General features: G+C 58.8%; 2 protein-coding genes across 5 annotated transcripts in view; one reads left to right on the forward strand and one right to left on the reverse strand.

The window, feature by feature from the left end:
* Positions 1 to 1,687: 1,687 nt before the first annotated feature.
* Positions 1,688 to 6,045, forward strand: G6PC3 (glucose-6-phosphatase catalytic subunit 3). 2 transcript variants are annotated; one of them, XM_060081429.1, is made up of 6 exons: positions 1,689 to 2,005; positions 3,893 to 3,999; positions 4,410 to 4,500; positions 4,698 to 4,816; positions 5,000 to 5,141; positions 5,376 to 6,045. In XM_060081429.1, the coding sequence occupies exons 1-6, from the start codon at positions 1,788 to 1,790 to the stop codon at positions 5,737 to 5,739; spliced, it is 1,041 nt and encodes a 346-aa protein (XP_059937412.1). In that variant the 5' UTR covers positions 1,689 to 1,787; the 3' UTR covers positions 5,740 to 6,045. The 2 variants fall into 2 exon arrangements, with proteins under 2 accessions (XP_059937413.1, XP_059937412.1); XM_060081430.1 differs by lacking the exon at positions 4,698 to 4,816 and having other exon boundaries at positions 1,688 to 2,005; positions 5,376 to 5,498.
* Positions 6,046 to 7,991: 1,946 nt separating this feature from the next.
* HDAC5 (histone deacetylase 5) overlaps positions 7,992 to 21,290 on the reverse strand; it is a 35,151-nt gene continuing 21,852 nt past the window's right edge. For 2 of the 3 annotated variants that reach the window (XM_060083004.1, XM_060083003.1), the window contains 24 exons: positions 19,258 to 19,517; positions 19,017 to 19,161; positions 18,792 to 18,906; positions 18,379 to 18,509; positions 18,103 to 18,249; positions 17,901 to 18,013; positions 17,477 to 17,608; positions 17,034 to 17,256; positions 15,502 to 15,713; positions 14,884 to 15,198; positions 13,988 to 14,153; positions 13,063 to 13,196; positions 12,560 to 12,680; positions 12,048 to 12,097; positions 11,798 to 11,905; positions 11,390 to 11,445; positions 11,166 to 11,253; positions 10,095 to 10,214; positions 9,745 to 9,842; positions 9,474 to 9,592; positions 8,868 to 9,001; positions 8,518 to 8,602; positions 8,209 to 8,374; positions 7,992 to 8,117 (listed from right to left, as the gene is read on the reverse strand). In XM_060083004.1, the coding sequence (XP_059938987.1) occupies positions 8,078 to 8,117; positions 8,209 to 8,374; positions 8,518 to 8,602; positions 8,868 to 9,001; positions 9,474 to 9,592; positions 9,745 to 9,842; positions 10,095 to 10,214; positions 11,166 to 11,253; positions 11,390 to 11,445; positions 11,798 to 11,905; positions 12,048 to 12,097; positions 12,560 to 12,680; positions 13,063 to 13,196; positions 13,988 to 14,153; positions 14,884 to 15,198; positions 15,502 to 15,713; positions 17,034 to 17,256; positions 17,477 to 17,608; positions 17,901 to 18,013; positions 18,103 to 18,249; positions 18,379 to 18,509; positions 18,792 to 18,906; positions 19,017 to 19,161; positions 19,258 to 19,517 (3,278 nt within the window). In that variant the 3' untranslated portion in view covers positions 7,992 to 8,077. Of the gene's footprint in view, positions 8,118 to 8,208; positions 8,375 to 8,517; positions 8,603 to 8,867; positions 9,002 to 9,473; positions 9,593 to 9,744; positions 9,843 to 10,094; positions 10,215 to 11,165; positions 11,254 to 11,389; positions 11,446 to 11,797; positions 11,906 to 12,047; positions 12,098 to 12,559; positions 12,681 to 13,062; positions 13,197 to 13,987; positions 14,154 to 14,883; positions 15,199 to 15,501; positions 15,714 to 17,033; positions 17,257 to 17,476; positions 17,609 to 17,900; positions 18,014 to 18,102; positions 18,250 to 18,378; positions 18,510 to 18,791; positions 18,907 to 19,016; positions 19,518 to 21,290 lie in introns of all 3 variants that reach the window. The other variant, XM_060083002.1, reaches the window with a different exon arrangement.

The following is a 21,290-nucleotide window of genomic DNA, read 5'->3' on the forward strand; positions in this document are numbered from 1 at the left end:
CAAGCCCTACCATCACCAGTTGCCATCCCTAACCCACCTACCCTTCCACTAAAGAAATTCTAGAGCCTCATGTATGAATAACGACAGGCAAAGAGAGGGAGGCAAAGGGCCAGTCCTGGCACTACTTAACCTGAACAAATTTCAAAAGTGTTTCCTTGCCTTGCAAGAGACATCAACTTCCTAAAGTTGGGCCCATATTAGTACAATCATTGTAATAGAAATAAACATACTGCTCCCTCATACTTGGGTTTTTCCAGAGAACTTTCACGTCTACCCCATAACAAGTCATACGTAACTGCCACTCCACCTTTTATATAACATTGTGATTATAGGTTCTCATAAATGACTGCCAGGCACTGTTAGGAAAAGCTTCCTGGAAGAAGTGGGAAAATCTGAGACCTGGAAGACAAGCAGGGAAAGAGTGGCTACGTTCTAAGCAGAGGTAACTGCAGACGTCAGGACCCCTAAAAGGAGAGAGCTTGGTGATTTCAGGGAGCATAAAGTAGCTCAGAAATATCATGAAACAGAATGTGGGACTGGGCTGGTAAAAGTTGTCGTGGCTAGAGGCCAAGCAAACTTTCAAAGACTAAGAAAATTTAGGCTTTTTCCTAGGGGCAATTGAAAAACATTTAGCAAGGGAGCAAAATGAGATTTGTATCTAGCTTCCTTTCCCCACACCTTTTTAATTAGTGAAATTAATCTCTTTCCAAGAAGAACCCAAATTTACATTCTCATTTTCACCCCTCAAAAACTCTCCAAGGACAAAGTTGCTTGAGGTAGGAGGGAACGACTTCACCAGTCTCCTCCCACCTCACCTCTGCCTCTAGGCAAGACCTCACCTAGAATAGCTGAGATTTCTATTTTCTGTGTGTTCCTCCAAAGGATTATTCCAATTTTTGTCGCCTCTCCTCTTCCTTTACCAACCCAGCTACTGTCTCATGGCTTATCTGCCCAGCGGGGTTCTGGAAGGCAACATGACAAGATGACGAAAGGAGAGGGGCAAGGCGAGCACAGAACTGGGAGGAAGGGTGATTTAGACTGTGCTATGCGTAACAACTCTCAAGCCGTTAGGGATGACCCCTCAAAATCAAGAGGCTGATCTGTCAGCCTCCAAAATCAACAGCAGAGGAATTCAAGCAGGAGAGTCTTGGGCTGGGGGAGGAAGGCGTGTACCGATTAGCCAGCTGTGTGTGCAAACGTAGGGGCCCGCTTCAGCGCCGACCAGGGATGCCTGGCTCCCCGGAGCAGGGGTTGTCCCTAGCCTTCTCTCCAAGAGATCTCGAAATATTTTTGGAGGGTAGCGGTACTGGAGGAGAAAGGTCTGGTCTGGAAGGAATCCTGGCCCGGGATATTACATATCCATCTTCACAGAAGTAAAGGAGGGATCCTGGACGCACCGCCGACTCTCAGGTTAGTCTGTCCCATGACCCGGAACAGCAGCTGGAGCCGCCTCTACGCCCTCTGCCCACGTGCCGGCAATAGCAGCCACGTGGGGCTCTGCGGAAACGCCTTCGAAAAGATTTGTCCCCTGCGCTGCCCAGTAGAGAGGGAGGCCCGGGAAGAGCCCAGGAGGAGGAAACGGCACCGGCAGGAGGCCTGGCTCGCGCGAGCCTGGGGCTGCCGGGGGCGGGGCAGGGAGGCGGGGCTTTCCGGGCCACCGCCAGGGGGCGGGGCCTCGGATCCGAAGGGTGGGCTTTGGAGGGCCGTGAGGAGCTGCTTCCTGGTCGCCTGGACTCCTTGGCTTCCGCTTTAGCTCAAACCCTGGCCGGGCCGGCCGCGGGGTCGCCATGGAGTCCACGCTGGGCGCGGGCATCGCGATGGCGGAGGCGCTGCAGAACCAGCTGCCCTGGTTGGAGAACGTGTGGCTCTGGGTCACCTTTCTGGGCGACCCCAAGAGCCTCTTTCTGTTCTACTTTCCCGTGGCCTACTACGCCTCTCGCCGGGTGGGCATCGCGGTGCTCTGGATCAGCCTCATCACCGAGTGGCTCAACCTCGTCTTCAAGTGGTGAGACAGCGAAGCCCTCCGGCGTCCTGGTCCCCCACCCCCAAAGGCCCTGAGCCCTGTGCAGTCCTTGATCTCTCTCGTCAGCTGCCTCAAAGGCCTGGCTTCCCCCCAACCCCCCGACAGTGAACCCATGGCCTTAAGACCTCCCACCCCTACCCCGTGGCCACTGACTTTTCCCCTATGAGCATCTTTGTGCATCTTGGACCTCAGAGTCCCCATCCTAATCATTAAACTAGTGTTTAACGGGCCTGATCAGAGAAATCACCTAAGGGGGCATATTTAAAATGCAAATACCCCATTCCACCTCAGACAGACTGATTTTGAAACTCCAGGGGAGGGGCTGGGAATCTGTATTTTAACAGGCATCCGTGGTGACTTAAGTAGCAGAAAGTCCTGCTTCTCAACTCACTCTTTGATTCATTTATTCATTCGTTTATTTGACATAGTTTTTAAGAAGCATGCTTTGTGCCAGGCTTCACACTAGCGGCTAAGGACAGAAAAGTCTTGCAGATTAAGGTGTGGTCCCCCAGACCATGGCCAGCAGCACAAGGGGCATTTGAAAACTTGCTAGAAATGCAGAATCTCAGGCCCCACGCCAGAGGTACTGAATCAGAATCTGCATTTTTAGCAAGGACCCCAGGCGATTTGTGTGCACAGTAAATTTCAAAAAGCACTGGGCTAAAGCATTGCCTTCCAGGGAGCACTGTCTCTTCTCCCTTTTCCCCTTCATTCACTAGCAGGCTCTGCACACAGACTTAGAAGCCAGGAACCCCAGGCAAGTGGGTGGGGTCCTTGGGTTGTATCTCTTTGTGCCACCTGTTCTCTCTTGGGTGCAGAAGGGAGCTATACTTCCCGCTGGGCATGCAGCTGCACCTCCCCTCATCCCTCACCACTGTCTCTGTTGCCAGATTTCCAGCCTGGGGGAGGGAAGGGAGGTTCATAGGAGACACTTGAATGGATGGGCTGGAATGACTTGCTGAAAAACAAAATACCTTCCCTTCCACTCTTCTCAGCCAGGGCGTCATCCCTGCTGTAAACGGAAAGCAATTGTCTGATCACTTCCTTCCTACTGAATTGCTCTTTGCTTTGTGCCCTCCTTCCTCAGAGTCTGTATAAGCCTTCCTCTCTAGTCCTGTTCCCCTAAGACCACCCCCTTGGGTAGACACTGTTAACACCCCCCACATAGCAGAGCCCCTATTCATTTCCTAAGTATGTGTTGAGCATCTGGTGCGTGATCCGGGCTCACTTTTTGGCGGGGAGAGGCAAGTCCCTTCCGCACCTCCCTCACCAGCACTTGGCTTCCTGCCATCATCTCTTCTGCTCTCCCACCTTTTCTCTTTCTGGCCACAGCAGCCTCTGCAGTGTGTTTCCCAGGGTCCAGTGAAGCACCTGGCTAAGCCAGTGGATTTTGAACTTTTTTGTCTTCCTTATTCTCTCCCAGCCTCCTTGTCCATTCCCCACTCCCATTTTCAAACACGAGAGGCTTACCTAAGTAACTCAGGCTGGAATTTGGGAAATGGAGAGAGGGGAAGCAGGAGGGTCAGTGAGGGTCTGGGGAGGGAGGGCGAGGGGCAGGTCCTGGGCTCTTTATAGACGGCAAGAGCGGAGCTGGCCCTGCGGCGGGAGGGCTAAGAATGGGACTTCGGAGCATCTCAGAGCACACACATGCACACACCACAATCTCTTGCCTCCTTATCCCTTTAAAACAAATAGCATGCTTTCTCCTGTTCCAGGGTAAAAAACCCTGGCAAGGCAATGGCACAGAACTGGACACCCTTTCTGACTCCAGCCTGTACGCCCTCCAGAGTACGCCAGGTGTCCTGCCACACCCCCCGTTCCCCTGGCTCTGTGTGCGTGGAATGGCATCTTGCATCTGTTCTCTTCTAGGTTTCTGTTTGGAGACAGGCCCTTTTGGTGGGTCCATGAGTCTGGGTACTACAGCCAGGCTCCAGCCCAGGTTCACCAGTTCCCCTCTTCTTGTGAAACTGGTCCAGGTGAGAAGCCTCAAACTTCCCTCTCCCAATGTGGTTAGGGTTCGGTGAGCGTTTGGTAGTACTTTTTAGCTGGGGCAACCTAATCAGAGGCCCAGCCTCTCAGTTACTGGGCCAGAGAACAAAGAAGCCCAGGGAAGACCATGCTGAATTATAGGAGAAGAGCAGCCGTGCCAGTGTGCCAGCTGTCCACCTTGTATAGAGGAAAGCCAAGAGCCGAGGTCAAGGCAGAAGCCTGAGAGCAGTGGCCTCAGGCGGGGACGAAGAAGGCTTCAGGGCAGAGGCAGCTAAGGGTCAGTGCTGGAGGAAGGCTCTCCCCTCGGCCACGGGGAGGCCGCTGTGTTGAGCAATCACCAAGGGCACGTGGGTTCCACCCGCGTCCTCTCACCACAAGCTTCTGAATCCCCTGGCAGGCAGCCCTTCCGGACACTGTATGATCACAGGAGCAGCCCTTTGGCCCATAATGACGGCCATCTCTTCCCAAGTGGCCACTCGGACCCACAGGTACACCTTGGCATTGCCCACCAACGGGGGCAGAGGTGATGGTACCCTGGACCCAAAAGACCCAGCAGCAGGGCAGCCTGGGAGCTGGAGTTCTGCAGACCCTGGGGCATTTGGTCAAACTGTGAGGTGCCTGGGTGCTGAGGGAAGCCCAGCTGTGCGTGGACACCTTCTGAACCATTTGCCTGTCTTCTTTTTAGCCGCTGGGTGAGGGTGATACCTAGCTTGGCTTATTGCACCTTCCTGCTGGCGGTCGGCTTGTCGCGGGTCTTCCTCTTAGCACATTTCCCTCACCAGGTGTTGGCTGGCCTAATAACTGGTGAGCAACTGGGGCAACAGGGTGGACCCAGAGGGTGCCATTGGCAGTGGGAGGACCAGTGTACGATCTTCCCATTGTACAGCCAACCCCAAGGCCCCCCTTCTCCTGCCAAACTACCCTGCGGCTCGGGGTGGGGGTCACATCCCCAAACTCCTTGAAGGTGCTGTCACCCCACTTCCCCAGGTGCTGTCCTGGGCTGGCTGATGACCCCCCGGGTGCCCACGGAGCGGGAGCTCAGCTTCTACGGGTTGACCTCACTGGCCCTCTTGCTGGGTGCCAGCCTCATCTATTGGACCCTCTTTACGCTGGGCCTGGATCTTTCTTGGTAAGTCCTGCTTTGACGCTTGGGCAAGTTGGGGTCAGTCCTGCCTCACCTATACCTGGCCTGGTGGGTCTCTGGTTGGTTGTAGCTAAAACGGGACACATTAGCTTTTCACAAACATCGAGTCTTCTGGGGTCACGGCAGAACATGGCGGTAGGCCCCAAAGGGGTGGAGAGCCATCAGCCCTCTAGGACCCAGGGGAATCTCTCTCCTGGCAAAGACTCTTGCTCCCCACAGGTCCATCAACCTAGCCTCTAAGTGGTGTGAACGGCCTGAGTGGGTGCACTTGGACAGCCGGCCCTTTGCCTCTCTGAGCCGCGACTCAGGGGCCGCCCTGGGTCTGGGCATCGCCCTTCACTCCCCCTGCTATGCCCAGGTGCGGCGGGCATACCTGGGACACGGCCAGAAGCTAGCCTGCCTTGTGTTGGCCATGGGACTGCTGGGCCCCCTGGACTGGCTGGGCTACCCGCCTCAGATCAGCCTTTTCTACATCTTCAATTTCCTCAAGCATACCCTCTGGCCATGCCTGGTCCTGGCCCTCGTACCCTGGCTGGTGCACACATTCAGTGCCCAGGAAGCACCACCCATCCGCTCTTCCTAACTCTAGGTGCCTCCTACAGCCACTCTCCCTCACACAAAGCCCACACTCCGTGACCTCCACACTCCGAGGAGGCAGCCCCGTCCCCTTCCAGCCCCCAACAGGCCCTGCTCATGGTGAATTTTCTACTTCTCCCACCACCTGGTCTCAGCCCCAGAGAAGGGCCTTCTCTCTCCCAGGAAGGCTGGTCCTCCTCCTGCCTTCCCTCCCAAGTCCCCAAAGGGCAAAGGCAACAGCGAGACCAGTGGGTTCCTGTAACACTGTGAGGGGCTCAGAGCAGCCCCAATAAAGCCCTTCCACACCTCTGGACTCCTCTCTTGACTCTGTGCACATCTCCACTGGACTTGCCTGTGTGGCTGCACGTGGAACCCTTGTCAGGCCACCTGTTCTGCACCCGCTTCGACCCTGTGCCCCCAGAGACTGAGAGTCAGAAGGAACAGGGAGACCTTCAGCCCTGGGCCCCCTCCCCATCATCACCACGTAGGCCACACAGAGGTTCCAGGAGATGCTGTGGCTACGTTCAGTGAAACCTTGTTCTTAACCCACAGGACAGAGATCCCACTCCCTCCCACCCCAGCCTCTTGTTCCCTAAATTGGCTAGTCCATGGGCTGGAGAAAAGAAGAGTAGTTTTTTTTGGCCAGGAGGGGGAATGAGACCCTCAACTCCATTTGAGAGCCCAGAGAACAGAGACATTGGTGCCAGAAACAAGTTTATTTACACAAGGACACACAGTGTAACGGGTTACAAAATACTTAACTGAAATCCATGTCCAAGGAGACAAAGCAAGGAGTGGGTTTACGTGAGAACCAGACCGGCCGTGGGGAGAGGGAGGGTAAGCGGCCCGGAGCTGGGGCTCAGCATGGGGAGGCCTGGTACACTGGGCCCAGCCCCATCCCCATCCCCCAGGAGGATCTAGAACACACTAACAAGACACAAGCGCACAATGAACCAATGGTGGCGGGACTCCTGCCCCTCCCCTGGCTCCCTCAACACTGCTCAGGCCCCCATTAGGATAATAAATATGTAAACAGATTGGTGGAGCCCTGGGGACGGGAGGAAAGAAAGTTTATGCGGTGTTGGGGAGAAGGAGGGAGGAAGACTCAGCCCCCTAGGAGCTGCTTCCCATCTTTGGTTTCCCACAGGCTGGAGAGCATTCGCTAGAAGCCTTGTGGGCTCCTAGCCCTGGAAACAAGAAGGCCAGCAGGGCTTCTGGGAAAGAGAAAGGGCAGTGCCCAGCCCCATCCTGGTCTTAGTTCCCTTGGGCTGGTGGCCCACAGAGGAAGCCCAGGAGGAAGGCAAGCTACAGCTGAGGGCAGACTCCTGGGTTCTGGCCCTGGCCCTTCTAGAACTCCCACTCACCATCCCCAGGCTTCAAAGCCAAAGGCCCCAGGAGAGAGGTGGGCCACTGACCCTTCTGCCTGCAGCATGCTGGATGGCTGGGGAAATCTGGTCCTGAACAGCAGGGGGGCTCTCACCAGCCTGGAGCCCCCCTGCAGGGACCACCTTCTCCCCGCTCCCCAGACTGTGCCAGCAGAGGGTCAGGGAGGCCGAAGATGGAGAGCAGGCCTGGCTCCGTGCCTCCTCTTGGCCCCTCAGAACCCAGGAGTGCAGCTCCAAACCCCCCCACACGCTTTCACCCTCTCCAGCCCCTGAGAAGGGGAAATAGGCCCTGAGGAGGGTAAAGCAAGACAGCCCTGCCCGCAGACCTCAGGCCCATATCCTAGAGCACAAAGCTTCCCTTCCGTGCTGAGGCCAGGAGAAAGGAGGAGGAGAGAGGGGTCTGTGTGGAGATGGTGAGGACACTGGGGGAAAAGAGTGAGAATCGCAGGGCGGGAGCCCACCTCCCCTCCACTCTACATCTTTAGACTGTAGAGGGACCCTCCGGATCCTCCCCTGGGGCTGGAGAGGGGAGGAGGGTGAAATTAAGGCATTTCCCCCTAAGTCAGCTGAAGCCAAGGCACCAAACTTACTGTTCCCTCCTCACTCAGGGGGACCCCAGAACCGGAAGGTGCTATCTGGGCCCCAGGCCCACCTTGAGCTGGCCCAAGCTCCAAGGGCGACAAAGACAGAATGCAGGAAGTGGGTGTGGGGTACAACGTGAGGGAAGGGCTGGAAAGGGTACCCCTCGCCCTACAGAGGGCGCAAACTTCTAGAGCTGAGACATGGGCCACGGTGGGGCGGGGGGGAAGGGGGGGCCTGAGGCAGCTTAGAGGAGCAGGAGGGGCGAGGCTGAGAGAGACCCACACGGCACACGTTGTTGAATGTGTGACTTTTTGTTTTTTAATAGAAAAAATAAACAAAATCACAATGATGAAGCCCAGAGGGGTGGGGGCCAGGGCGTCACAGGGCAGGTTCCTGCTCCATGGGCTCCTCTGCCGGCCTGTGGGCACAAGCACAGAGAAGGGCACTGAAGCAATGCAGGATGGGGGGGAGCAGTCTGGGCGAGGGCAGGGAGGTGGGGGGCACCTCACCTGGGGCTGTGCTCCCGGCCTGCAGCAGCCTGGGCCTGCTCGGCCCCCACCGACAGCAAGGCCATGGCACTCACAGTCTCAGCCTCCTCTGTCTCACCGGCCTGGGCCTCCCGCAGGGAACGGCCTAGACCAGCAGCGAACCTCTGCACACAGCTCCAGTGTTTGCCTGTGGATGAGGGATGGGCCGGGGGTCAGGGAGAGCCAGAAACCCCCAAACGTACGGACACCCCCAGCCCTAGCCCTGGCGTCACGCAAGCTCCGCCCCCTCGGCAAGCTGGGCCCTGAGTCCCTCTGCCTGTGCCCACGCACTCTGGATCTCGATGACTTTCTCTAGCGTGGCCACTGCGTTGACGTTGGGCTTTTGTTGCAAGACTGCCTCGTCCAAGGGCTGCAGCTGGCAGGGGAAGGAAGAGAAGGCTTAGAGTGGCTGCCCCTCTAACCATCCCGCCGTTCAGCCCCGTGACAGGGGCAAGCATAGCCCTTCTGGGGAAACCTCTATTTAGAAAGCCTTCCCTGGCCACCACCTGTCCTCAGGAATCAGGAAAACCTCCCCAAGGGCCCTCGGTGCCACCTGACCCGGGAAAGGGACCCTCCCTCGCTGGCCCCTTACCCCCTGGCCTACTGGCCCACCTCCCCCAGTCCCGCTGTGCACCCCTCACCTCCACGCTGAGCAGAGCGGAGACACAGGCCTCAGAGGCATCACAGATGGCGGTCAAGTCATGGCCTCCCTCGAGGGCCAGCACCACCCGGCCCCCTGCCAGCGTCATCAGCTGCCTGGTCAAGTGGCCAAAACCTTTAGGGACGGGTGAAGGGAGGAAGAGGAAACGGTTAAAGAAAAAACTCAATTCAAGAAAAGGTAAGAACGGAGAGAAAAAGAAACGAGATGGGACAAACAGCACAAAAGAAGATGGTGGATTTAAACCCAAATAGATATCCATAATAAAATTCAGTGTCAATGGACTAAATGCTCCATAAAAGACAAAACATAAGAGGCTAAAAAGATCCAATTACACGTCTCCTAAGGAGCACCATGAAAAACCACCACTGAAACATGAGGGACCAGCGAGCTCCATCCCTACAACTCCTGGAGGAGATACTCCCCCCAACCTGCTTGCCCCTCGAGGCCAGGGTTGGCAGAGGGAGAGTGGGAGGATGCTGCCAGGATGATTGCAAGTCTTAGACCTGCCTTCAACCCTCCTCCCAACCTCCCACTTGACCCCATCTTCACTGCTCCAGAGCCTCCCTCGGTGCCCGCACAGGCTCACATCTGGCGGTGACAGAGTATCCACCCAGCGGAGACAGGTGTCCCTCAACAGCATCAAACCCGGCGGAGACCAGGACCACGTCAGGTGAGAACTCGTGGGCAATGGGCATCACCACTGTCCTGCAAAGGGAGGGCCCAAGCTGACGCTGGCAGGTGGCTCTGCCCCCCGCAGAGCCGACCCCCTCCACCCACGCGGAACTGAGTGCCTTCTGCCCCTCCCACGGCAGGGCCCGGCGGTTCCCACCCCTCCCTCGGCTCTTCTCAGTCCCCACCTGAAGGCCGTTAGGTACTCCACGTCTCCGATGGGGGGCTCCACACCTCCCGTCCATGCCACGTTCACATTGTACCCCACGCCCGGCCCTCCGCCAACCTGGCAGCACGGTGGGGGAGGGGTTACTCTCACTGCCTGGGGATCCCAGACGTTGCCCCGCCCTCAGCCCTGCCGCCAGCCCTCACTCCACTGACCTCTGTTCTGCATGGAGGGGCAGTTGGCTGGCGTGGTCCTCCCACTAGAAGCCCAGACTCCCCAGGTACCAGCACCACCACGGGCCTCCATGGCTCCCTGCCAGGTCCCATTCTGCTATCTCCCCGAGAGCCCCACGTTTGAGCCCAGGAGCTGTACCTCTTCAGGAGCCCCAGAGCCCGGAAAGAAGTTCCCATTGTCATAGCGATGCAGGGAGATGTACAGCACGGAGGGGTCGTTGTAGAACGCTTGCTGGGTGCCGTTGCCGTGGTGAATGTCCTAGTGGGAAGGGGTGGGAGCGTCAGGGAAAAGGCCCAGGGTCTGACCCAAAGGTCAGAATTCTGCTTGGCTCACCCCGACCCTGTGGTGGACTCTGGGGGTGCAGCCCACCACTAGCTACAGGGCATCTGTGTTCTGTTCGCCACGGAATCACCCCACGCTTTTCTAACCAGGGTCTGCGGGCCGGGACATGGCACTGCACAGAGGAGACACAAAGCCAGGGAACGAACGTGGTGGATCTCCCTGCGAGCCCACTCTGCTCAGCAGTGTGGAGGGAAACAGTACGGCTAGTCAGGAATTGGAAGCAAACAGATGCATTCTGAAGAAGAACCCAACATCATGAACTTTGAAGCCCAAGCTGGGGCAAGCCCTGCGACAGGGGCAAGAGATTAGATCCCTCGAAGAGATTAGATCCCTCCTTGCTGAGGCCTGCTCCCCACAGGGAGCGGTGGGGGCCTTTCCCTCTGCTGTGAGAGGCAGGGGCGGAGAAGCACAGCGTGGCAGCAGGAGCAGAAATGCCGGGGCCCACAGGCCTGATCTGAAACCCAGTACCAACATCCCAAGCTAAGTAACTTTGGTTGGGTAAGTCCCCCAACAGCCCAGTGTCTCTGTTTATCGAAATGGACATCCTACTACTTAGGTAGCAAGGCGGCCGCAAAGCAGCACCACGTGTCTGGCACACGGTCAGCCCTCAGTCAAGAGGGACTCTAGCAACGGCAGGAGCTGTCTCTACCACTCAAGGTAGAAAATCTCCTCGGCTGCTCAAGGCTGCGGGCTGGGGGCCAAGGTGGACCAGGGGCTAAAAGCACTTCGAGTCTCCACTAAGGGGGGCCCCATGGGACTGTGAAGGCTGCGCTAACAGCCCCAGCACGGGCACCTGAGGAAGAGGGCGTGGGGTTGGGGTGGAGGCTTCCTGAAGGCTGACCCTGGTCCCACCAGCCCACTGCCTACCCAGTCCACGATGAGAACCTTGCCCACATTCAGCTTCTGCTGCAGGAGTTTGGTGGTGATGGCTACAGAGTTGAAGAAGCAGAATCCCCTGGGGGGCGAGCGGAGAAGAGGGCAGGTCGTCAGCCTTAGTGGGCGTTTGCTCACGGATACACGCGCATCAGCTCTGCTGAGAGGGAGACGGTGTGAGGGCAGTGGGTCTGGGGCAGGGCTGCGGTGGCACTCACATGGCTGTGGATTCCTCTGCGTGGTGTCCTGGGGGCCGGATGATGGCAAAACCATTCTGGAGAGGTACAGACGGAGGGACAGAAACAAGGGGCAGGCAGGCGGGCAAGGTAGCCACGAAGTGGGTGGACACAGGAGAGAAGCATAAGCCAGGACGAGAACGTAAGTCATAAGCGTCAATCCCACAACCTTTAGGAACGCCAGCCGAGGGCCACATGAGACCCATGACAGCACAGACGTTAGCGCCTCTTGGTCATTCCCTCTTTACCCCTCACCCCCCAGCTGGCCCTCCCCACACCTACACCTGAGAGTTGAGATTACAGAGGATGGTGTCTTACCGACAGGAAAGCCACGGCTGCCCCCATCCCCCTCTCCTGAGGCAACAAGACCAAGGCCCCACACACACTCACCTTGAGCTCCCCCGTTGCCACCTTGAAAGCCAGCTCCACCAGGCAGCCCACCGCCATGCGCACGGCACTGGAGGAGTGCATCTCATTCCACACGGTGTCACTGTCCACCTGCGGGGGCAGGAGAGCAGGCTTCAGCGTGCCCCCTGCAGGGGGAGGGCGAGAATGGGGGTGCAGCTGTGGTGGGCAGGAAGGGAGGGGCTGGAGCTGGGAGCACCACCCGCCCATCCCCACTGGCAGGTGCCCTACTCACCCCGATGCCCCCACAAGGCAGCATGGCGTACATCTTCTGGCTGATGGGGCCTGCAGGGAAGAGGAACAGAGCTTCTGAAGTTGCCTCAACCGCCAAAGCCGCGGGTTGGGGTGTGCAGAGGGCAGTAAACTCAATCACAGAAAAAGGCGGCCAGGCCCCAGCACACGACAGGCCTCTGCAGCCCATGCCAGCTGGGAGATGTCTGTCCCCCATCCTGGGGGGGGCATCCTACCTCTGGGGCAAATGGCAGGGAGAAAAAGGGGCCTGACAGGTTAGGGAGAAGGGCAAAGCCCATCACCAGGCCTGACCTGTCACCTCCCATCCTCCTGCACACATCCCACCAGCATGTTGTAGTCTGTGTGAATGGCGCCCTCTGGAGGCGTGCAATGTAGCAACTGCGCCCACGGGAACCCACCTGCCTACCCCAGTGGTGGTCTTCCTGACAGCCCCCGTCCCACCGGGGCAGAAGACCTGGCCTGGCCCACGCCGCCCCCATCGGCCGGCCAGCTCACCGAGCAGCTTCTTGCTGTCCAGCTTCTGTCGGTTGAGGGGGCTGGTCCCATAGAGCAGGGTGTGGTATTCGGAGTGCACCGTCTGGATCTCGTCCAGCGTGGCTTTGCGACCCCGGATCCGCTGCCAGGGGAGAGCAGGAAGAGAGGCCGGTGAGAGGGACGGCACCGCAGGCCCAGCTCCCCCGAGGCCCAGCCCCTCTCTCTGCCCCACAGCCTGGGGCACACGGAGCCACTTTCTAGCCTCGGGAGATCCAAAGGTTGTTGAGAAAGTATGCCCCGGTCCCCCAGGGACCCCAGTCCAGGACCCTCCTCCATTCAGCTGGGGACCATGGGGGAACCAGGCTACAAGGGATGGAACTGGGAGGTGCCTGGGGGGCCTGGCCCTGAAGTCAGGCGTTGAAGAGAGAATGAGAAAGAGACCCAGACAGAGGCTTCCCCGACAGGGGAAACACAAAGGCTTTCGCTGGGTTTGAGGTGGAGGCTGGAAGGAGGGGCTCCCTTACCTCACACTTGCTGAGCAGGCCTGTCTCCTGCAGCCGAGACCAGATGCTCTGGATCCGGCCAGCGTGCTCGGGGTGCACGTGTGTGTTGCCACACATGCACTGGTGCTTCAGCATGAACGTGTCGTAGACCACACCTGGGCCAGAGACACACCTGTCAGCCAGCACTGCTCTGGGCCGTGAGACAGCCTGGCCCCCGCCATCCTCAGCAGAGCTCACTGAGCTTTTCCCCAGCCCACCCTGGTCCCAGCACCTCCTCACAGGCACCCCAGCGGCCCTCCCACACACCTGCCCCTCTTCTTTTCATGAAATTCCTTTCCCCCATCACCGCCTGTCAAAAGCCTCCCTGCTCCTCAAGCCTCCAGCAGGCCGCCCTTGACACCCCCGTCGGTTCTGACCTCATGGCACATCCTCCTTCCCCCGCCGTCACAGCCCCTGTGTGCTGCCCCTCTACCCCCCAACACCGTCCTCAAGCATCTGTGCCCCCTCAGAGCCCAGCACAGGGCAGTTTCACATGGAAGAGCCTTCTGGAATGGACTGAGGCCTCATATTTAACCTCACAGGGCAGAGAGGGAGCTAGAACAGCAGGACCAAACTGAGGCAGTGGGCTCCCTCCACCTAGGCCTCCACTGGTGGTCCCTCAGCAGTGGTGGGGTGGGCCCCTGAAAGAAGACGCTGCCCCAGCAGGTAGGGACACTCACCACCCTCCCACTGAGGCAGAGGCTGCCACCACTACCACAGGTGGCTGTGGTGCAGAGGGAGGGAGCCAAGGCCTGTTTTCCCTCCCTTCGGGACGCTCTGAGGGGCCCTGGCCATCTCTCCAGGGCAGGGGCTGTATCTTCTCTCTTCATGATGCCCAAGGCTGGATGCCATGCACAGGCCCCCTGACACACGATGTGAGGACAGCTCGTGCGGGTGCGGGGCTCACCTGTGGTGAAGAGGTGCTTGGTGGGCTGGTCCGGGGGGCTCTTCATGCCCCCAGGGGCAGCAGGTGAGGACTGGGTGCGGCCCAGGGCCTGATGAGGCACAGTGGCCAGGCTGAGGGGCGCCTGGTACACCTGCAGCGGCTGCAGCTGCTGGGCATCTGCAAACACCTGGGAAGGAGGAGAGTGGGAGAGAGCCTGGGTGAGGCTTAGTCTGAAATGGAAGAGAGGACAGGTGGCCTCCCAGGGGGAGGGCCTGAATCCAGCCCTTCTCTTCTGTATCACCTCCTCCCCCCAGGGACAGGAGACACTCCAGCCTTAGCCATCTTCATCTCCATCTCCGAGGAGATGGAGAGAGATGGGGGGTGGGGGGGGAACGTGATGAGTCATGCTACCGGAGTAGCATTGAGGTAAGAGGCTGGGAGGGACGGGGGTGTGAGAGGGGGTGGGATGAGTCAGGCCCGGAGGGCTCAGCTGTGTCCGCAATGAATGGAGTGCGTGCTAGGCACCAGGGCAGACTGTAGTAACAGCGGGGGCGTGTGTGTACACACGCACGCAGAGACCGACGCACAACCGGCCCTACGCAGGCAGAAATGCAGATATACACAGACCACGTGCACGTGCACGCTCGCAAGCGTGCAAACACACACACACACACACACACACACACTGAAGCAGACAGGCGGGGGCAGTCCCAGACGCAGGGAGGGGCTGGCAGACGGGGCACAAGCAGCTCCCTCCCTTCCACAGCCCCTTGTCTCTTTCCTGCTCCCCTTTCACTCTTAAAAAGTTGTTCCTGCACAGCCTGGAAACTGCAGACTGGGGAGAGGGAAGGGCAAAGGTGGAAAGATAGGAGGGAGGACACAGGGGTGGTGATCAAGGGCCGGGGCGGAGGGGACACCTTTTTGTAACCAGCACTGGACTCCTCCAAGTCGGGCCCCTCCTCAGCACCACTCTCGCCCTCCTCATCCTTGACCTGGATGCAGTCCTCCTCCTCCTCCTCCTCCTCCTCCTCCTCTTCCTCCTCCTCCTCCTCCTCCTCCTCTTCCTCCTCCTCCAGGTCTTCCTGTGTGCTCTCACTCTCCGTGGAGCCTTCTCGGGGTATGGCCAGGGCTCCCTCCCCCAGGAAGGCCTCCTGCTGCTCTGTCAGCTCCTCCTCTGTCTCCTCCGGGTGGATGGTGGGCTGCCGTGGCAGCTCCCCAGTCTTGGTGAGGATCTAGGAACAGAGCAAGGAGGCACAGCAGCTGGGAGGGGGCGCAGCTGTGCAGCCTGTGGCCCAGGAGGTCCTATCCTTCCCTCCTCTCTCCCCGGCAGGCAGCGGCCCAGCCCGTACAGACCTTTGATGTGAATTAGAAAAAGGCAAGGCGGCTCCTCTGATGCAGCCTGGGGAGTGGCCTGGGTGTCAGCCCCAGCCTGGGGAGCGGCCTGGGTGTCAGCCCCCTGCCAGCCCCCTGCCAGCCCGGCACCCTCTGTGTCCTGACCCCAGCACGGCCCTGGATGTTTGCTTCTCCCGGCTCACCTTGCCCAGCTGCAGCTGCTGCTGCTTCTGCTTCTCTAGGAACTGCTGGTGCTGCTGCTGCATGACCAGCTGCTGCAGGGCCTGGGGGCTCTGGGGCAGCGGCGAGGACTGAGTGCGGCTCAGGGGCCGGTGCCGCGGGAGCTTGCCCACCGTCCGCATGCTGGTGGCCACGCGCTCACCCGTCACCAGCGGGGACTGCCCGTGGAGCGGCACTGTGGAGGTAGTGGGGAGGGGGAAGTAACCATCACTGTCAGGGCGCCAGGCTCCCACTCCCACCCCGAGACTCTCCCCCTTCTGGAACAGCGCCGCCTCCATACTCAGGAAAAACCTGCGAGGGGCCTGGAGCACCCTGCCCCCAAACCTGAGCCCCATTCCTCCTCCTCCCCACAACTGAACAGTCTCGCAGCTCAGAGCCACCACCTCCAGCAAAACTTCCTGGATTCACTTACGAGCACGTATAGTCTCGGGCCCTCCGTGTGCATGAACAATGACTAGTTGTCCCCAACTGCAAGGCCTCCCTGATCATGGACGTGGAGGATCCCACCCCCGGCTGGGAAGCCTGGAGGCCAGGATCACGTGTCTTTTAAGCAGAACCTCTTCTGATGCCACCAGCTACTTATGGGCTGACTGTCCAAAGCCGTGCTGTCCAATCCCATGGCTGCCAGCCACACGTGACCACTGAGCACTTGAAACATGGCCTGTCTCAACTGAGATGTGCTCTAAGTGTGAAATACGCACCAGATTTCAAAGACGGTATGAAACAAAGTAAAATATTTCACTGCTGGACTTCCCTGGTGGCACAGTGGTTAAGAATCTGCCTGCCAATGCAGGGGACATGGGTTCAAGCCCTGGTCCGGGAAGATCCCACATGCTGCAGAGCAGCTAAGCCCAGGCGCCATAGCTATGGAGCCTGCGCTCTGCAGCCCACGAGCCACAGCTACTGAGCCGACATGCCACAACTAAAGCCCGCGTGCCTAGTGCCTGTGCTCCGCAACAAGAGGAGCCCCCACTCGCTGCAACTAAAGAAAGCCTGCACGCGGCAACGGAGACCCAACGCAGCCAAAATTAAAAATAAATAAATAAATTTATTTATTTTTTTAAAAAAATAAATAAAAAATATTTCATTGCTAACTCTTTATATTCATTTTATGTTCAAATGATAGTATCCTAGATATACTGAGTTAAGTATATGTTATTAAAACTAATTTCACCTGTTCCTTTTTACATTTTTTAACGTGGCCACTAGAACACTTTAAAGTACACATACGGCTCGTATTATATTTCTACTGGACAGCACTGCTCTGGAATGTGAGCTCCATTACGACGGCAGATTTTGGGAACAGTGCCTGGCCGGCTGTAGGTGCTCAATAACGTCTGTAGAATATGGAAGAAATCAATGATGCCACGGAGGGGAGCTGTGACAGGGCTGGTAAGTATCCCTGGCTACTTCTCCCTGGCAGTTGGTCCTTCCTTGAGCCCTCAGAATTGGGGGGGGGCTGACACCCCCTCCTCGGACAGCTGCGCCCACTCACCAGCGATGAGGGTACTCTGCTGCCGGGCCTGCTCCAGCAGCAGCACGTGCTGCAGCAGGGAGGCGTGCCCGTGGGGGCTGGTGTCGCCCTCCAGTGCCACGCCCAGCAGGCAGCCGGGGATAGAGGATGTGCTCATGAACTTGCCCGTCAGCGCACCACCCTGCCGCAGGGACTGGAGGGCCTGCCTCTCGGCCTCCTGCTGCGTCGAAAGCTTCGGGGAGGCCTGGGGAGAGGAGATGGAGATGAGGGAGGGGTTTATACTGGCCCCAGTCCTGCTGACTTTGGACCAGCATCCCTCACCTACCCTCTGCCCACCCCCAGCTCTGCAGGAGGGCCATCTGATCTCCATCAGGACCCTGGGAGGACAACAGCCCCAGCCGGGGGCATCCAGGACCGAAGACCTCAACACCAGAGGGAGGACAGGGTATGTGCCCCGTACTTACGGTGAGGTGCGAGTTGGTGACAGTGACCGTGGCCTGCAGCCCTAGGGAGATGTTGGGCAGAGAGGGAGACGTGTAGAGGCTGAACTGGTTGGGGGAGCTGTCCAGAGGGAGGGCCCGGTGCTGGGGGAGCATCTGGGGAGCAGTTGGGAGAGACAAGCATGAGAGCAGGCAAAGGGGGGCCACCTGGGGCCAAGGCTGAGGGCTCTGAATGGCGCCCCGCTTCCTGCACCAAGCCCCACCTTGGGGGGACTGAGAGATAAGAGCCATTCAGAGGCCCGTGGGACAGATCCCACTTCGGGGCAATAGGTCCCTCTAGCCTGTCCACGCAGGCAGAGGGGTCCCTGCTGGGCACTCTCAGCCAGACAGACCGGACGGGACAGAAAGCAGCTCTGGCCCACCCGCCCAGCCCTTGGCAGGCCTGTACCTCGGTGGGGATGTTGGGGACTGAGCCAGTAAAGCCATTCTCGGCGATGGTGCTGTGGGAGCTGTTAGGAGAGCTGGGGCCGGAGCCTGGCGCGCTGTTACACACGGCTGCCGCTACGGGAGAAGTGGCTGTCACCTGGGCCTGCCCGGAGCCATCCCCCACTCCCCGGCCCTCAGAACAGGGACAGGAGAGGAGCCCTTACCTCCAGGCCCGGCACCTGTGATCTCAACAGCTCTCTTCTTAAAGGTGCTAATGACAGTCCCGTCCTTGCGACGCAGGAGGGGACTGCTTCTCCGCTCGGCCACCTTCTGCTTTAGCCTCGAACGTACTTTTAAGTTGGGTTCGGAGGCTGGGGAGAAGGCAGCCGGGGCTCAGACACACGCACACAAACGGACACACCTGCAGCCTAGCCTGGCCCCTCCACATTCCCACCTCTGCCCCCCCCCATATCCTGGGAGGCCAGGTTGTACTCACTCACCTGTCTTGCGGAGGGGGAAGTCATCGCGGCTGTCGTAGGGCCCAAGCAAAGGCAGTTTGTAGGAGGGAGGCGTCCCAGGGGGGCCGCTCTGGGGAGGGGAACTCTGGTCCAAAGAAGCATGGTGGGCTCCCCTGCAGGGTGGAGGGAGGGGATGGAAACAGATGTAGGTTATCACCCAGCCAGCTGGACCGGCCACCAAGCAATCTACATTTATGAAACATCCACTGCACATGGGGATAGGAAATGGATCCTGGGGAGGGCAGCGAGGAGACAAACAGGGGTGGGAGTCTCGTCTCCTAGGAGAGATTACAGGGCCCCTATATGGCTTCAGGCCAGGAGCCCCTTGCCATCCTGCAGCCAAGCAGCCCCTGAGCAGGACACCTCTGCAACCCATGCCTGCCAGGGGCCATTACCAGCATTTGGGATGCTGTGGGAGGGAATGGTTGAGGCCGCCTGGTGTGGGCTCCTTTGACTTCGACAGGAGGAATTCCTGGAGCCTCAGCTTCACCTCAGTGCTGGCGATGGCACCTGCGGGACAGGGCACAGCTGACCGGGAGCTTGGGGCCAGGTCCCCACAGCTGGGAGGCGTGGGGGCGGGGCAGGAGTCCCAGCTGGCCCTGGGCGGCCCCAGGCCTTACTCTCTTTGCTCTTCTCCTTGTTTCGCAGGATGAGCAGCTGCTGCTCCAGCCGCTGCTTCTCCAGCTCCTCCTGCCGTTGCTGCTCCCGCTGCCGCTGCTGCTCCAGCTCCTGCTGCCTCTTGGCTGCCAGCATCTCCTGCTGCTGCTGCAGAGGCGCAGGGGGAGCAGGCTGGGTGAGCCGGGTCCGGGCGGGGGTCAGAGGTCTGGGTGGCCCCCCACCCCCGTGCCCTCCCTCGCTCACCTTGAGGTGCTTCTGCAGCTGGACCTCATGCTGCCGGGTCAGGTGGTCATGCTGTTTCTGGAACTCAGCGAACAGGAGCTGCTTCTGCAGCTGCTGCTGCTGCTTGAGCGCCAGGAGCTCCTGTTGTAGCTGCTGCTCCCGCAGCGCGGGGTCCACGGGGCCTGCCAGCGCACCCCGCAGCTCCACGGGGCTGGGGCTGCCTCCTCCCCCGCCCCCCATGGAGCTGGGCATGGCCCCTGGCAGCACCGGCTTCACCTCCACTGCAGGGAGAAGAGACAGGAAGGGGTCAGTGGGCCACCCCAGACCCCACCGGGCCCTGGCTGCCATGCCTGGGGCCCAGAAAGCTACCAGGCAGGACTACTAGACCCAAAGAGAATGGGGGAGGGGGGACTCAAATCCCTCTGCTCTATGGATACAACCTTCTGCCTTAATTAAACGAGATCGAAGCCATGAATTTCACTAAGAAAATGTGCAGGGCTTCCCTGGTGGCTCAGTGGTTAAGAATCCACCTGCCGATGCAGGGCACACGGGTTCGAGCCCTGGTCCGGGAAAATCCCACATGCTGCAGAGCAACTAAGCCCGTGCACCACAACTACTGAAGCCCGCATGCCTAGAGCCTGTGCTCCGCAACAAGAGAAGCCACCGCACCGCAATGAAGAGTAGCCCCTGCTCACCGCAACTAGAGAAAGCTCGCGTGCAGCAACGAAGACCCAACGCAGCCAAAATTAAATAAATAAATTTATTTAAAAAAGAAAAAAGAAAGAAAACATGCATAAGCAAAGCAGGGTACCTGGAAGATCACGAGGGTTCAACAAAGAATATCGTCATTGATAGTTAAGGCCCCTGGGCATTTTATGTGAATTACTTTAGTGATAAGGAAACTGAGGTTTAGGGAGGTGTAAGTAACACAACCAAAGACATACAGCCAGGTGATCAATGAACCAAGATGTGATTCCAAATCCTATACTTTTTTTTTTTTTTTTTTTTTTTTGTGGTACGCGGGCCTCTCACTGTTGTGGCCTCTCCCATTGCGGAGCACAGGCTCCGGACGCGCAGGCTCAGCGGCCATGGCTCACGGACCCAGCCGCTCCGCGGCATATAGGATCTTCCCGGACCGGGGCACGAACCCGTGTCCCCTGCATCGGCAGGCGGACTCTCAACCACTGCGCCACCAGGGAAGCCCAAATCCTATACTTTTAACCACCGTCCTTCCTGTGCCTCCTCCCCCACCTCTCAACACCACACAATCCCTGCCAAGAGGTCTATATACTACAGGAGAAACGGAGGCACAGACGTTAGTTCTAGAACTAATGTGGCTAGCAGCCAGGGACCTCGCTAAGCCCAGGAGAAGCCTGTGGAGACCCTCTGGGCATCCCTATCCGTTCCCCTTTTCTCTGCCCCACACTCAGCTAGGGCAGATGGGGCGGGCAGGAGAGGCTATGGGAATACGGGGTGGGGTGGGAGCAGGAGGCCGCAGGAAAAGGGGGGGTGCAGGGCTGCACCAAACCAGGGACAGGAGGGGGCTGGGAGTCAGACGCGCTTCCTTTGCTGGATTATCTCCTTTCAACAGTTTTATTGTAATTACCCTGAAAATGCCGCTATATATAGAGTGAGCCAAACAGCAGCTGTGCCTGGGGGGAGGGGGGAAAGAGAGAGAGAATGGGCGGGCAGGCGCAGGGAGGAGGTGGGAGGAGGAGACAGGAAAGGAAAGGGAATCAGACAGGAAGAAGGGTAATGGCAGGGGGGGCTGGCTGGAGCCAAGGCAGAGATCTCAGAACTCCAGTCCCAGGGAGAACCCGCAGGGAAAGGGGAAAGGGGTGGAGGGGACCTGCTGGGTCCCAAGACCTTGCGTCCAGGCCTGCATGGACCAAGGGGCCCCAGGAAGTGGCAAAAGATTCCAATGGGCTTATGGGAAAGATGGGTCTCGACCTCTTGATCCCTGTATACTGTCCTCTGGTCACTGAATGTCACTCTCCACCACTGCCCTGTGGTTGCCAGGGCAACTGGGCAAACACCACGCCAGCAGGGAGCCC

This window comes from Mesoplodon densirostris, chromosome 18 (assembly GCF_025265405.1).
Source record: "Mesoplodon densirostris isolate mMesDen1 chromosome 18, mMesDen1 primary haplotype, whole genome shotgun sequence".
In the NCBI taxonomy this organism is placed as follows: Eukaryota; Metazoa; Chordata; class Mammalia; order Artiodactyla; family Ziphiidae; genus Mesoplodon; species Mesoplodon densirostris.

Excerpts from the sequence above, each read along its gene's own strand:
- G6PC3 (XM_060081429.1), top strand. The coding sequence starts at position 1,788 with ATGGAGTCCACGCTGGGCGCGGGCATCGCGATGGCGGAGGCGCTGCAG. Across the intron at positions 2,006-3,892 it reads CTCAACCTCGTCTTCAAGTG|GTTTCTGTTTGGAGACAGGC; the intron begins GTGAGACAGCGA and ends GTTCTCTTCTAG. Across the intron at positions 4,501-4,697 it reads GTGGCCACTCGGACCCACAG|CCGCTGGGTGAGGGTGATAC; the intron begins GTACACCTTGGC and ends TCTTCTTTTTAG.